The following is a 13,288-nucleotide window of genomic DNA, read 5'->3' as shown; positions in this document are numbered from 1 at the left end:
TCTCTCCGTTAGATTTTAATCTAACGAAAAATTATCCGTCAAATTGTGAACTGTACGTTGCGGTTCACAATATTTCGTTAGTTCATAATCTCGCTAGTGAAATTATAAACTAACGGTTTTTACAATTTTACGGTGACATATACAAGCCATGTAGGTACTATCAGCTGCAAAATTATGAATTAATTCATTGATAAATCGCCATGCACTTTTACAGCCGATAGTACTTACTATGAAACATCGAAATTTGTACCTCGTGCGTGTCGCTTTAAAATATTCGCTTCGGTCGTGTTTTAATTTCTCATTTCGAATTTCCTCTTTTTACACTTGTATCGTAATGTGGAAGGTGGTGGAAGTAACGGGAGGGGAAAACCGAAGAAGAGGTGGATGGACTGTGTGAGACATGATATGGAACTAAAACAAGTTAATGATGAGATGACGAGTGACAGAGATGTATGGAAGAGAAAGACATGCTGCGCCGACCCCAAGTGACTGGGATAAGGGCAAGAGAATGATGACACTTGTATCGTAATGTACTATTTACTTAAAAGGTTTCCATATCTATTTTACATATTTATTGGAAAAGAATTCAGTCTGAAAAAGTTACCAAATATTGGCTTACCGCCAGTGATTGGCAATTCAATCTCTTAGGCACTGGTCCCACCGCGAGCTAGTAAGCTATGAGGGGATACCCCCATTTGCCAGAATTTCATTTGCCATAATTTTATTTGCCATCCTATTCAACAATCATAATATTGTTTCTCATAACATCTTATGCCATAATCATTGTTTAAGTACTATATTAATCTAGTGCCAGAAACTTTGTTTCCCATAAAGTCAGTTTCCATAATGTCATTTGTCAGAATCATCGAAATCCGTAATTACCACATTCCATACCATCATTTGTCATACAAATTAGCGTCCAGAAAAGTCAATTTCCATAATGTGCTTTGGCAGAATCGAAAACTACTATAATAGGTACTAGAAGGACTAGAGAATGAAACTGCTATCAGAAAGTAGGTTAGGTTAGGTTAGAACTGTGAACCTCTGGAAAAGGAAACTGCTTGAAAAGTAGGTTAGGTTAGGTTAGAACTGTGACCCCCCGGAAAATGAAAATACTATCAGACAGTAGGTTAGGTTAGGTTAGAACTGCGACCCCCTGGAAAATGAAACTGCTATCAGAAAGTAGGTTAGGTTTGGTTAGAACCTTAGAACTGTGACCCCCTGGAGAATGAAACTGCTGGAAAAGTAGGTTAGGTTAGGTTAGAACTTTGACCCCTGGAAAATGAAACTGCTATCAGAAAGTAGGTTAGGTTAGGTAATAATATGGGCAACAATTAATATGGCAATAATTGCATATGGCGTTTGAATATTCTATGAAACCATATTATTGTACTTAATAATATGGCTAACAAATAGTATGGCATTGTATGATTATGGAAGGTAATATTCGGATAAACAACGAGTATGTCATATGATTTTTATGGTAAACAAATCATTCGGGCAAATGAAATTCAGGCAAGTTAGATTCGGGCAAATGAATATTATGTTAAATGACTGTCGGGCAAACAATAGACAACCAGCTATGAGCTATCGGCTATAAAAACGAACAAAAGATAAGAACTCCCGGGCAAATAAAAGAGACACGGCGATATTGATAGTTCACCGCTGCGCGAGTAACATCGCCGTGTCTCTTTTATTTACGCGGCAGTGATTATCTTTTGTTCGTTTCTATAGCCTATAGCTCATTTTTCTAGCTCGCGGTGGGACTAGTGCCTTACTCGTAGAATTAAAAACTGTACTTTCTTGGCACCCATAACTGCTTTTGAACTCTAAAAATCATTATCTTACTCTAGTATTTCTCGTTCTTTCGGTTACGAGCTGTAATTATTGAGTTTTCGTCACGTTTTGACTTTTAATTCTCACAAATTACTTCCAATTTAAACTGAGAGAATCTGAAAAGGTTTAACTGGCTTTTCAAATTGTATTAGGACTCAATTTTACTCAATGTTAAGCATTTTCTTGTCGTAAAACTCAAATGTAGCGTAAAATATACAGTGAGAAAGGTCGGGGTAAAAATATCAGGCCATTTGTCCTCGTCGGTATTATTAACAACGGTTAGGTAGGAAGGACGAGCATTCGCCTACAGAACTGCCACTAGTTTGTTTTTGAGACTTTCAATACCATGAATGTGTATTTTGTTTGGAAAAATAACAGTCATCGAATGTAGGAGGGCTTATGAAATGAAATGAAATGGAATGAAATGAAATGAAATGAAATGATTTATTTATGCATGTGGAGAATGGGTTACATATTAGGTTCTATTTGCTTATCTTTATTTGCGGGCAAGATGTTAAGATTATTTACGTACTTCGTGGCAAATGTCGGGATAACGCAAGAAGGATGATGATTTGAAAACGGATTCCTGGTAGCGATTTAAATCTTAATATGGATATGACTCGCATAATTTTAAATTTTTTCTACACACAAAAAATGTAATGGAACATAAAATTAAAACCCTTTTTAAATGCTTTTGCGAATATTAGGAAAAATGTATGGTTTGGTGATAAAAAAAAGTTTCTTATTTTCTAATTGTAATCTTAATAGTTTATTTATTTAAGTTCTTCTTTAACATGTCTTGTGCGCATTGCACAGTAAAAACTTCTATTACGACTCAAAGAATAGAAAAATGAAAATAATTCGTCGCTTCCTGTATAAAACTCCATTAATTTTTAATTTTTAATAAGCAGAAACGTCTGCTAACAATTCTAAACATTTTTATATTAAAGGAAAAATTAGAAAAATTTACGCTTCCGGCGGGACTTGAACCCGCATCCTTTTTGCAATCCGTGCAATGCTCTTAACCAATTGAGCTACCCCCACGACGTCACCCCAAGACGTGTGTATATAAGGAAAGGCATGGAAAGATTTGCGATGTCCGGCGTGGCTTCCGTAGCTCAATTGGTTAAGAGCATTGTACGGATTGCAAAAAGGATGCGGGTTCAAGTCCCGCCGGAAGCGTAAATTTTTCCAATTTTTCCTTTAATACATACATAAAATACATACATACATACAATCACGCCTGTATCCCATAAAGGGGTAGGCAGAGCACATGAAACTACTAAAGCTTCAGGGCCACTCTTGGCAAATAAGGGGTTAAAAGAAAACGAAACTGTGGCATTTTCCTTTAATATAAATATAAAACTCCTTTATTTAGAATAAAATACTTTTCTTTGAAATGTTCAGTAGTTTGATGCAAAAATAACATTATTTTTATCTAATTATTCAGCGAAAACGTGTGCAATGTAATAGTAATATTGAAAGACCTTATTTATAATACATGACATGTATTTAAAATATGCACTTATCATAGGTCCCCATATTATTATTTAAATCGCTACCTGAAATCCGCTCTCTAATGATGATCAGCAAAAATGTGTTAGTCTGACACACTGAGGTTGTCCCTGAATCCATACACAAAATTCGTGGATAGGAGGAAAAAGGAGAGGAAGTAACTTTCTCGTATTAATATGTAACTATTTAGTTCTTAAAACGATATTTTAAATTTTCTTCCAAAAAAACTACGTACTCACTTCACTTGTATCGTAATGTACTATTATCAGACATCGGATTTTTGTGCGTCATCTCATACTAAAAGTCATTAAAATGACGTAAGTCACCAAGAATGTCGCAAATTGAATTTTTTGAATTTTTTTTGTTTTTATTGAATTCCGTTAACTTTAAGGGGAGATTCATTACATCAAATACAATGAATTTCTCTAAGAACCCAACTAGCAAAAGTCGCGCTTACAACGATCTCAAGACTACATTTTTTTGGTTTTATATTGATTCTATATCATCGTATAATCCTGGATTTGGGCACAATTATAAACGTATTTATTTTAATATCGTTCTAATATCACTTTTATTGCATACTGTTTGCTTTTACAGTAATCATGCCAAAACTAATTTAAGCCTCCTTAGGCTAATATCGCTTTCAGGTAAGTATTTTATAAGCCTGCATAGGCTTATTTTGGTCCAACGTTAGACTCTTATGAGCCTAAACAAGCTTATTTTGATTTTTGTACGACAACACGTCGGCTGCCCTAAGCAGAAATCAAGTATCTGGGTTTTGTCAAATTTTACAGTAGAGCGAAAAAACGATTTTTTTTTATTTTTCCTTATTATATGCTTATTAATTAATTGATAGCCTTTAAAACAGTCGAACTTTATTATACTAGATATCATTAATAGTGTACTATAATTATTTTTTCAAAATTATTAACACAATCATTTTAAAATACAAAAACAGCTTTCTGCGTAGAATGCGATAAGAAAATTTTAAAGCTTTTCTACAAGAAAGCAAGTATCTTGAACTGTTTTCATTTAGTTTTGGTATGCTTGTTATTTTTTACTGTATCTAAAACACAAACTACAGAACGGATTTTCATGCGGTTTTCACCAATGAATATATAATGATTCTTGGGAAAGGTTTTGGTATATAATTTGTTGAGATCTTGAATTGGTTGAAATACGTCAATTTTTGCTAATCAAGTCGGTCAAAATTCTGCTGGCTGAGAGCTTTAATCGAAAACGCTGCCCAAACTGTTTGAGATATATTAAAACAATGTATGGTGAAATTGTGTATCTTTCATAGACATACAAAAAAGTCCGTAATAGCATATGTTTATCTTTTCAGGATAAATTACTATAACCATTTTTATGATAGCCCCGTGCGCAGCCGGGGCGGACCGCTAGTATATGTTTACAATGTATACATTTTAGATAGATGCCTTTAATGTAGTGTATGTCATGCTTGTGTAAATTAGGTTTTAATATAAATGCAATATTGGAGTAATCCACGGAAAAGAACCTCTAGTTGTGTTTGAATGCAAGTTGTCTTAAGATTATGGGTTTAAGCGGTTTTTCTGTCACGAAGAGTTCAAAAATACTCATTAAACTTAACCAATTACTCACGTTGTAAGAGACTATTTAAATAATAAAAAAATCCTCGAAAGGGATTTCCCGTGGAACGCATAATATTAATTAAGTACAGTAGGTAGGTGCCTAAATACTCGAATCACTTTATATTGATCTCATCTATTGTTTATTAAAGTATGTTTATTCTATATCACGCTAATATCGAACTAAATTACTGCTATTGATCTCATAATAGCTTTAAATAAGGTCACAAAAAGATGCACTATTGTATTTTTATGTTATGCTGATATTAGAGGTACATCACAACCCTCTTGATATATCTATACAACTAAAATCACGCTTTGATAAGCAAATAAAGCATACCTTAGAAACCAATGATTCGGAAGCCGTAAGAAATTTTCGTAAAGCCGACTATCCACTTCTTTATACCCTTCTTTCACAAATAGACTGGTCAAAGCTGTATCTTATAGATAATTTAGAAGTAGCGGTAAAATTTCTCTACCAAAAGATCAATGAGACAATTGAGTCTGCGGTTCCACTTAAGAGAAAAGGTACCAAACGTACAAACTACCCAAAGTGGTTCAATGCTGACTTAATTTACTACAACAATATGAAAAATAATTACCATAAACTATACAAAATTACTGAGAACCAATTATTTTACGCATTTTTCTATTATTACAGAAAACTTGTTAAAACAAAATCTGAGGAAGCTATGAGTAATTATCTGAACACCATACAATCAAACATCACACGCGACCCAAAGTCCTTCTGGTCGTATGTAAAGTCGAAGCGCGAAGGTCAGGAACCGGCGGTCTTCGGTGACTTGTCACCGCGTCAAATAGCGGATTCATTCGCTCAGTTTTTTCAGAGCGTCTTTCTTGACAAAACACCTGTTTTGGATCCCAATGATGCGATTAGATCGTCCAATAAATCTACAGTGGGCTCAACCCATGTGCACATTGAGCATATTCATAAAAGCGAAATTCGCACCGTTCTGAAGAAACTCGCGCCTAAATTCACACAGGGACCAGACGGTGTCCCGCAGGTTATTGTCAAGGACTGCCACGAGATCTTTACAGCACCCTTGCATTACATTTTTAATCTTTCAATTAAACAAGGTAAATACCCTTCACATTGGAAATCCTCAAAAGTAATACCAATACATAAGACTGGGTCTAAATCCGAAATACATAACTATAGGCCAGTGGCAGTCTTGTGTGTATTTGGTAAGGTATTTGAAGCCGTAATATATGCAAGGCTATTCAATCAGCTGAAAGGAGATTTCTGTGATGAACAACACGGTTTTTTACCGCAAAAGTCAACCACGACCAACCTGATGAATATCACTACGTTTATTTCAAATAGTCTGGAATCGCATAAACAGGTCGACGTAGCATACTTTGATTTTCAAAAGGCGTTTGACCGGGTGGATAATCAGATATTATTGCAAAAGCTAGCTCAATGTGGTCTGACATTGAATCTTCTTTCATTCATGGCTGACTATTTGTCAAAAAGGGTACAGTTCGTGCAATATCAAGGGTGCAAGTCTAATTATTATCAGGTAACATCGGGCATAGGTCAAGGAAGTAATCTTGGTCCTTTGTTATTCTTAATATTAATAAATGACCTCCCAGCACAGATATCGCATTCCTTTTGTTTAATTTTTGCAGATGACGTAAAACTAGCTTACCCTGTTAATGATTACCGTGACACAACCAGGCTCCAAGCTGATATAAATCAAGTACATCAATGGGGTCTAAAGAATAGTCTCGCACTAAACATTTCTAAGTGTTCAATTGTATCCTATACACGCTCAAAACATCCATGTCATAATGATTATGTTATAGCGGGTGAGAAAATAAGGCGAGCTACCTTAGTGAAAGACTTGGGCACTTGGTTTGATTCCCAGATGTCGTTTCATCACCAGGTCCTTGAAACTTGCAAAGAAGCTCATAAACGGATGGGATTTGTTAAGCGTCAGAGCAAGCACTTTACAAATAGACGAGCTCTTGACCTGCTTTATATTTCATATATCAGAAGTAAAGTTGACTGTAATGCCATTGTATGGAATCCGTATGAGGATAAACATATTTTAAATGTCGAAAAAATACAAAAATCTTTCGCAAGATACTTATTTCAGAAAATGTATTTTTACTATCCGTATTTGTATCCAACTCCGTACGTGTTGGGTATGGTGGGATACCAGACGCTCGAAGCTCGTAGGAGTATCACCTTGGTTCGTTTCTTTGTTGGTTTAATACGAGGCCAGACGAATAGCAGTTTCCTCTTAGCGCAAGTATCCTTAAATGTTCCACCTGTTTCAAGACACAATCTCCGTCCTCGTAAACTCCCCTTACTCAACATTCCGAGCACCTGTACTAAGTCCAATTCCCTCTCGCCTCTCTACCGAGCTCTAATGCTCATTAATAGTATATTGGACCAGGACGACTCATTAGACTTATTTTCAACTCCTGAACCGAGATTTTTAGCCACAGCCGGGCGTTACCTCGAGGCCATAGTCGCCCCGAGCACGATTAGTACTGCTTAATAGCGAATATTATTTAAATTTAATTATTAATGTTTTATTTAAATTATGACTGTTTTGTTAATTAACTATTTTTATTCGTATGTTCCTATGTGTCATGATTGGTGTATACTGTAAGTGACATTGTATTAATAAATAAATTAGTCTGAACTCTGAAGTTCTTACAAAAGCATTTATTAAGGCTATTATAACATCAAATGATCCAATATCGCTCTAATATCTTACTAAACTACTGCTATTGATCTTATAATAGTTTTGAATAAGATGAAAAAGGCATGTACTTATAATGTTTTTATGTTATATGCAGATATTAGCCTTACATTCTTACAAGAGCATTTATTAGGACCATTATAAAATCAAATAAACTTAGAGAAGGGGACTATAAGAACATTTACTCTCAAGAACAATGAATCTACTTAAATGTTATTGTAGGAGTAAGAGGCTTATAATAGTATTATAAAATGCGCTTATATACACATATGAGACTAAGTAATGAGACAGAGAGTTCTAGAGTGCGCGTGCGTACTAACTTGTCTAAGGCTAATATAAGAGCATAATATTTTCTAAAACAAATATTAGAGTGCTATAAGCCCACTACTCTTATAAAGTGCGCAATCCAAGACTATTTTGCTAGTTGGGAAACTAGTCTTAACTCTTGCGGTTATCGAGTTATTAAAAAAATAAAGATAATTACTGAACACGTGTGTTACAGCCTTTACCAATTCCTAATGTTATTTGTTTTGACATGTGCCGTCCATTACTTGACACTAACTTGAATGTTAATCTTAAGGGTCTCTCACACTAATAAATTCACTTATTATGTATGAAAATTATGGAACATTTTTTTTGCGAATTTAACTAAAAGTGATATAGAGGGTGGTTCCTGATAATGAACCTAACGACGTGTGAAATTTAACGGTAAACAAAAAAAAAACACGGTGTATTTCCGAGGTGCTGTCTCGTCTTCATTTCGGAATGGAAGCATTTCTGCACGTGAACGTTGGTTTGCAATGAACCTTCACGTTTCTGCGGGTAAATAAACTTAATAAACGGACAGGTCCGTGAGGGACGTGTCATTTACGACGACATTTTGTGTCGACATGTGTGGATAAGTGGTTAGAGTCGGACTACGCAGTTGTAAGGGCTCCGTCGTTTCGCCTCTAAGTTTGACATAATTGTAAGTACAGTGAAACCTGGATAAGTGAGACTTCAAGGGACGAGAAAATTTATCTCACTTAAAGAGGTATTCCACTTATTCAGGGTCTCAGTTAGATAGGTATAATACAAAGTTTGTCTCACTTACAGAGGGTATCACTAATAGAGGCCAGAATAGGGGGATGTGTCAGTTATAGAGGTGATAAGGTGTTTTTATATAGTTATTATTAGTTGCATGCTAAACGAAAAGGTAAATAAGCCTTGTCTTTAAATAATATATAAGACTTTAATGTCACTGTGTCATAGAAATTTTATACATATTCATCATTCTCCTGCCCTTATCCCAGTCACTTGGGGTCGGCGCAGCATGTCTTTCTCTTCCATACATCTCTGTCACTCGTCATCTCATCATTAACTTGTTTTAGTTCCATATCATGTCTCACACAGTCCATCCACCTCTTCTTCGGTTTTCCCCTCCCGTTACTTCCACCACCTTCCACATTCATTCGTAATACCTTTCTCGTCACATGCCTTTCATCCCTCCGCATTACATGTCCATACCATGCTAGTCGATTCGCTCTTACTTTTTCAACAATCGGTGCTACTTTCAGGCTTCCTCTGATATACTCATTCTTTATTTTATCCATTCTTGTCACGCCACACATCCATCTTAACATTCTCATCTCTGCTACGTGCAATCTCTTTTCATCCGTCACCTTTAGGGCCCAACACTCTGATCCATACATGACGACAGGTCTGATGACTGATTTATAAATTTTGCCCTTCAGTCGAAGAGGCATCCGGGCGTCACAAATGGTTCCCGTGACCTGTCGCCATTTCATCCACCCCGTGTTAATACGGTTTTTCACGTCGCGGTCGATATCGCCATCACACTGTACGAGCGAACCAAGGTACTTAAAGTCGGAGCAGACTGGCAATAAAATACCATCGAGTTCTATGGCAGCAAAACCAGAGAGACCGCCGAAATCACAAAACATATGTTCTGTTTTTGATCTACTGATCTTCAGGCCAACATTCTCTAGTTTTTGCCGCCACTTCTCGAGTCTGCTCTGTACCTCGAGCCCGTCTTCACCAACAAGCACAATATAATGAATTTATACATATTATGAAAGTTATATTTTTTTTAATAATTTTTATGTTACAAATCGAAATTTTAGTTTTAATTACTTAAAATAACCAAAAAAACCCTTAAACTCACCTAAACACAAAGAATCAATCGCGTAATTTACAGATGGGCTAAGAATTATTAAAAATATGGAAATAGATTTTCGATAAAATCCAATTTACAGAGGTCATAGATTGACTGTATCTCAGATACAGAGGTAAATTTCTATAAAATTCTTAACAAACAATTAAGTGAATATACATTTTAAATATAGTCTCAGTAACAGAGGTAAAATACACACTCTGTCTCACTAATAGAGGGAAATGTGACTAAAAAATCGAAAAGGCTAATCTTAGTTATAGAGGTCTGTTTTGTCTCACTAACAGAGGTAAATCGGTGCGAAAGTGTCGGGACCGCACCTTGGGTCCCAGCTAAAGAGGTTTCTCACTTATCCAGGTCCCACTTAGAGATGTGCCGATGAGAATGTTCTCGCTCTCGGAAATTCCTTCTCGTGAGAATTTCCACACTTTCTCGGGAACGTTCTCTTAAAAGGAAATTTCTGAGAAAGTATATGGAATAACAACAAAGTTGAGGTTTTTATTGTATTTCTATTTTTAATTAAGTAGTTACCAGATTTCGGCAACACCGTTTCATAAAAAACTAAATTACAAGGGCTACTTTCTCAACTTTCTCAAGAAACTGCCGAGAATGTTCTCGGGAATGTTCTCGGTGAGAACGTACTGCCTACACTTTTCAGGGCAAAATAGTTCAGAGATAAAGTTTGAAACTAATAATTTACTTTTCATTATACGTAGGTACGCCTTTAGAGTAGAATTGTTATTTTCTTACAAAGCAAGATTTTGTTATTACATATTACTCTTAATGACACATGGTATAAAAAAGGCAACTGTATGTGGCATTAAGATTTAAACATTATTTTATTTGATTACATCGATTAAGCATGCAGTAGGTACCTATAATACAAAAAAAATCTAACTGTTTTTTACTTCCATGGTCGACGAGTTATTTTTGATACAAACATTATGGTATTTATTTCAACTTGCTTTTAAGTCTAAATAGGAATATTTACACATACTTAAAGTAACCTTTACATCAGGTACCTAAGAATAGATAAGCCCACTACTGTTTTAAATAACATGACAAAATTTTAGTATCTGTTATCAACAATTTTTATTACTTTGCCATCGAGGAACTCAGGTAATTTTAAGACAAAGAAGTCCCTTAAACCACACGTGGGTTAGATATTGATAAAGATACTCGGACATTTCAGCGACGGCCCCACTCTGTTAAACCTCATTAGGATTGTTCCCTTAGGATTAAGTTTAGCCACATTTTACTTAGTGTCATCAAAGCTCACACACCGAACAGTATTATATGTAACATGGTATTCGTGTTTGTTACCAACAATGAAGAAAAGCAAAGTGTTTGACTATTTCAGAAAGTTAACAGACAATGACCGTGATAAATATGTGTGTTTATTTTGTGACGCAATTTATATGTGCAGAAATGCGACAAGATTCGCGCGGCATATAGTTTTTAGCTGCAAAAATAGCCCCGTTGAAGTTAAACGTGATTTGGAACCACAAAAACTCGATAAAGCTGCCCCCAACCAGAATAATTCAACTTCTTCCGAAGAGCTTATTGAGGAAAACAGTGAAAGTGAAATATTCAACGAGGTAAGTGTTTCTTAATTATTTGTAATACCACAAATATTGGTTCGAGTACTTTGCCAATTTTCCGAACATTCGATATTTGAATGCCGTATATCTGTTATACCTTCTTAAAACGAACGTCCATCCACACAATGAAAATAACTGCAAACTAATATGTTTCATTGAATTTATTTGGAAAGTGATTGAATACTTATAATAATTGCAAAAAAATATATGTTGATAATTTCATCAAGTTCATCGGGGTTCAATTTGATTGACTTAACTACATTCACCAGTTTTAAACAATACTTACTAATCTTAGCATAAGATATGGCATTTTGGTGATCACTTTTCATAATCAATGTGACTTAAAATTTACGGATCCAAGGTCCACCAATTAAATCAAAAAGTGATAAATAAGTACTTAATCAGAATCTAAATACATACTAAAGCAATTCTATGTTGCAAAGTAGTCAAGTAGGCTTATTAAAATAATTTTGTGTACATGACATGGGCTGAAGTATAATTTTATTGTTTCAGAAAGAAGTTCACAAAGCTTTAGCTAGAGCAGTTTATGTGACTGGCCAACCGCTTTCCATATTTGAACATCCTTTGTGGAAACAAGCGCTTCAACTTCTAAAGCCAGATTTTAACCCGCCTTCTCGGAAAATGCTTTCGACTGTACTTCTTGAAGAAGAATACGAAGACGTCAAACAAAAAGTCACAGAGAAAATTAAAGACGCGAATGTATTGCATTTAGCAGCAGATGGTTGGACGAATGTAAGAAAAGATTCAATAATCAACATTATTATTTACACACCGAAGCCATATTTTCACTCATCGATCGATACCCAGAATAATAGGCACACGGCAGAGTACATGTCTGAAAGGATAAGCCAAACCATGGACGAAATCGGATCTTCAAAGTTTCTTGGTATTATCACTGACAATGCTGCTAACATGAAGAAATGCGGAAAGTTGTTGACTGACCAGTATGAAAACACTACTTGGGTGGGATGTCTGGCCCATACCCTGAACTTGTTGATAGGTGATGTGCTAAAAATTGATACAGTTCAAGAAACCTTCAAATCTGTTATCGCAATTGTAAAATCAGTTTTACAATCAAATATCAACAACGCAGAATTTTAAAAGATCGCATTGGAAAAATCACTGAATGTCACCCTGTTGTATCCCGTCAAAACGAGGTGGGGTAGCTATCTGCATTGTCTAGAAAACTTTCTAAAATCAAAATGCATACTTCAGTCGATGGTTGTCAATGAAGAGAACCGAGACCTACAGAAACATAAATTGATATTACTGAGCAATATGGCAAGATGTCGCCAACCAAATTACTTTCCTGAAACCGATTGTGAAATGGATCACAATCCTAGAAGGAGATAGCTGCTCAATTCACCTAGTGCACCGAGCTCTAAAAGAAATAGAGGTGGAACTGGAAAGTGATAATTCAAAAAGTATTTTCGAAGAAATACCTTTAACAGAGTTGAAACTTAAATTTAAAACTAGAAAAGAAAACTGCGTGAAACCCATTCATCTGGCTGCAGTTATTTTGGACCCAAAAAATCAGGGTGCTACTCTCAGCGAAGATGAATATCTAGACGGATGTTCACAAATAATGTCTGTCGCACAGTGTGACGCAATTCTTATTCAAGAATTATCGGACTATAAGTGCCGAACAGGTCTTTGGGAAAGGTCCTTCATTTGGCATGCTACAGCAGATGTTGATCCAATATCGTGGTGGAAAACCTTCTTTCCTAAAGCAGTATTAGCGAAAACCGCCGAAAAAATTTTATCGGTACCCTCTACTTCAGCTTCTGTCGAAAGGTCCTT

General features: G+C 35.5%; 1 protein-coding gene across 1 annotated transcript; it reads left to right on the top strand.

Moving 5' to 3' along the window:
• Positions 1-10,253: 10,253 nt before the first annotated feature.
• On the top strand, positions 10,254-12,775 carry LOC125228927 (zinc finger BED domain-containing protein 4-like). The gene is made up of 2 exons (XM_048133646.1): positions 10,254-11,464; positions 11,981-12,775. Exons 1-2 carry the CDS (start codon positions 11,195-11,197, stop codon positions 12,587-12,589), a joined length of 879 nt encoding a protein of 292 aa, XP_047989603.1. The 5' UTR covers positions 10,254-11,194; the 3' UTR covers positions 12,590-12,775.
• Positions 12,776-13,288: the final 513 nt, after the last annotated feature.

Source organism: Leguminivora glycinivorella, chromosome 8 (assembly GCF_023078275.1).
Source record: "Leguminivora glycinivorella isolate SPB_JAAS2020 chromosome 8, LegGlyc_1.1, whole genome shotgun sequence".
NCBI lineage: Eukaryota > Metazoa > Arthropoda > Insecta > Lepidoptera > Tortricidae > Leguminivora > Leguminivora glycinivorella.
Note: the sequence above shows the minus strand (reverse complement) of the source record. Positions and strands in the feature narration are given on the sequence as shown.

Coding starts and splice junctions, on each gene's coding strand:
- LOC125228927 (XM_048133646.1), top strand. CDS start 11,195: ATGAAGAAAAGCAAAGTGTTTGACTATTTCAGAAAGTTAACAGACAAT. Junction 11,465..11,980: donor AAAGTGAAATATTCAACGAG/GTAAGTGTTTCT, acceptor TTATTGTTTCAG/AAAGAAGTTCACAAAGCTTT.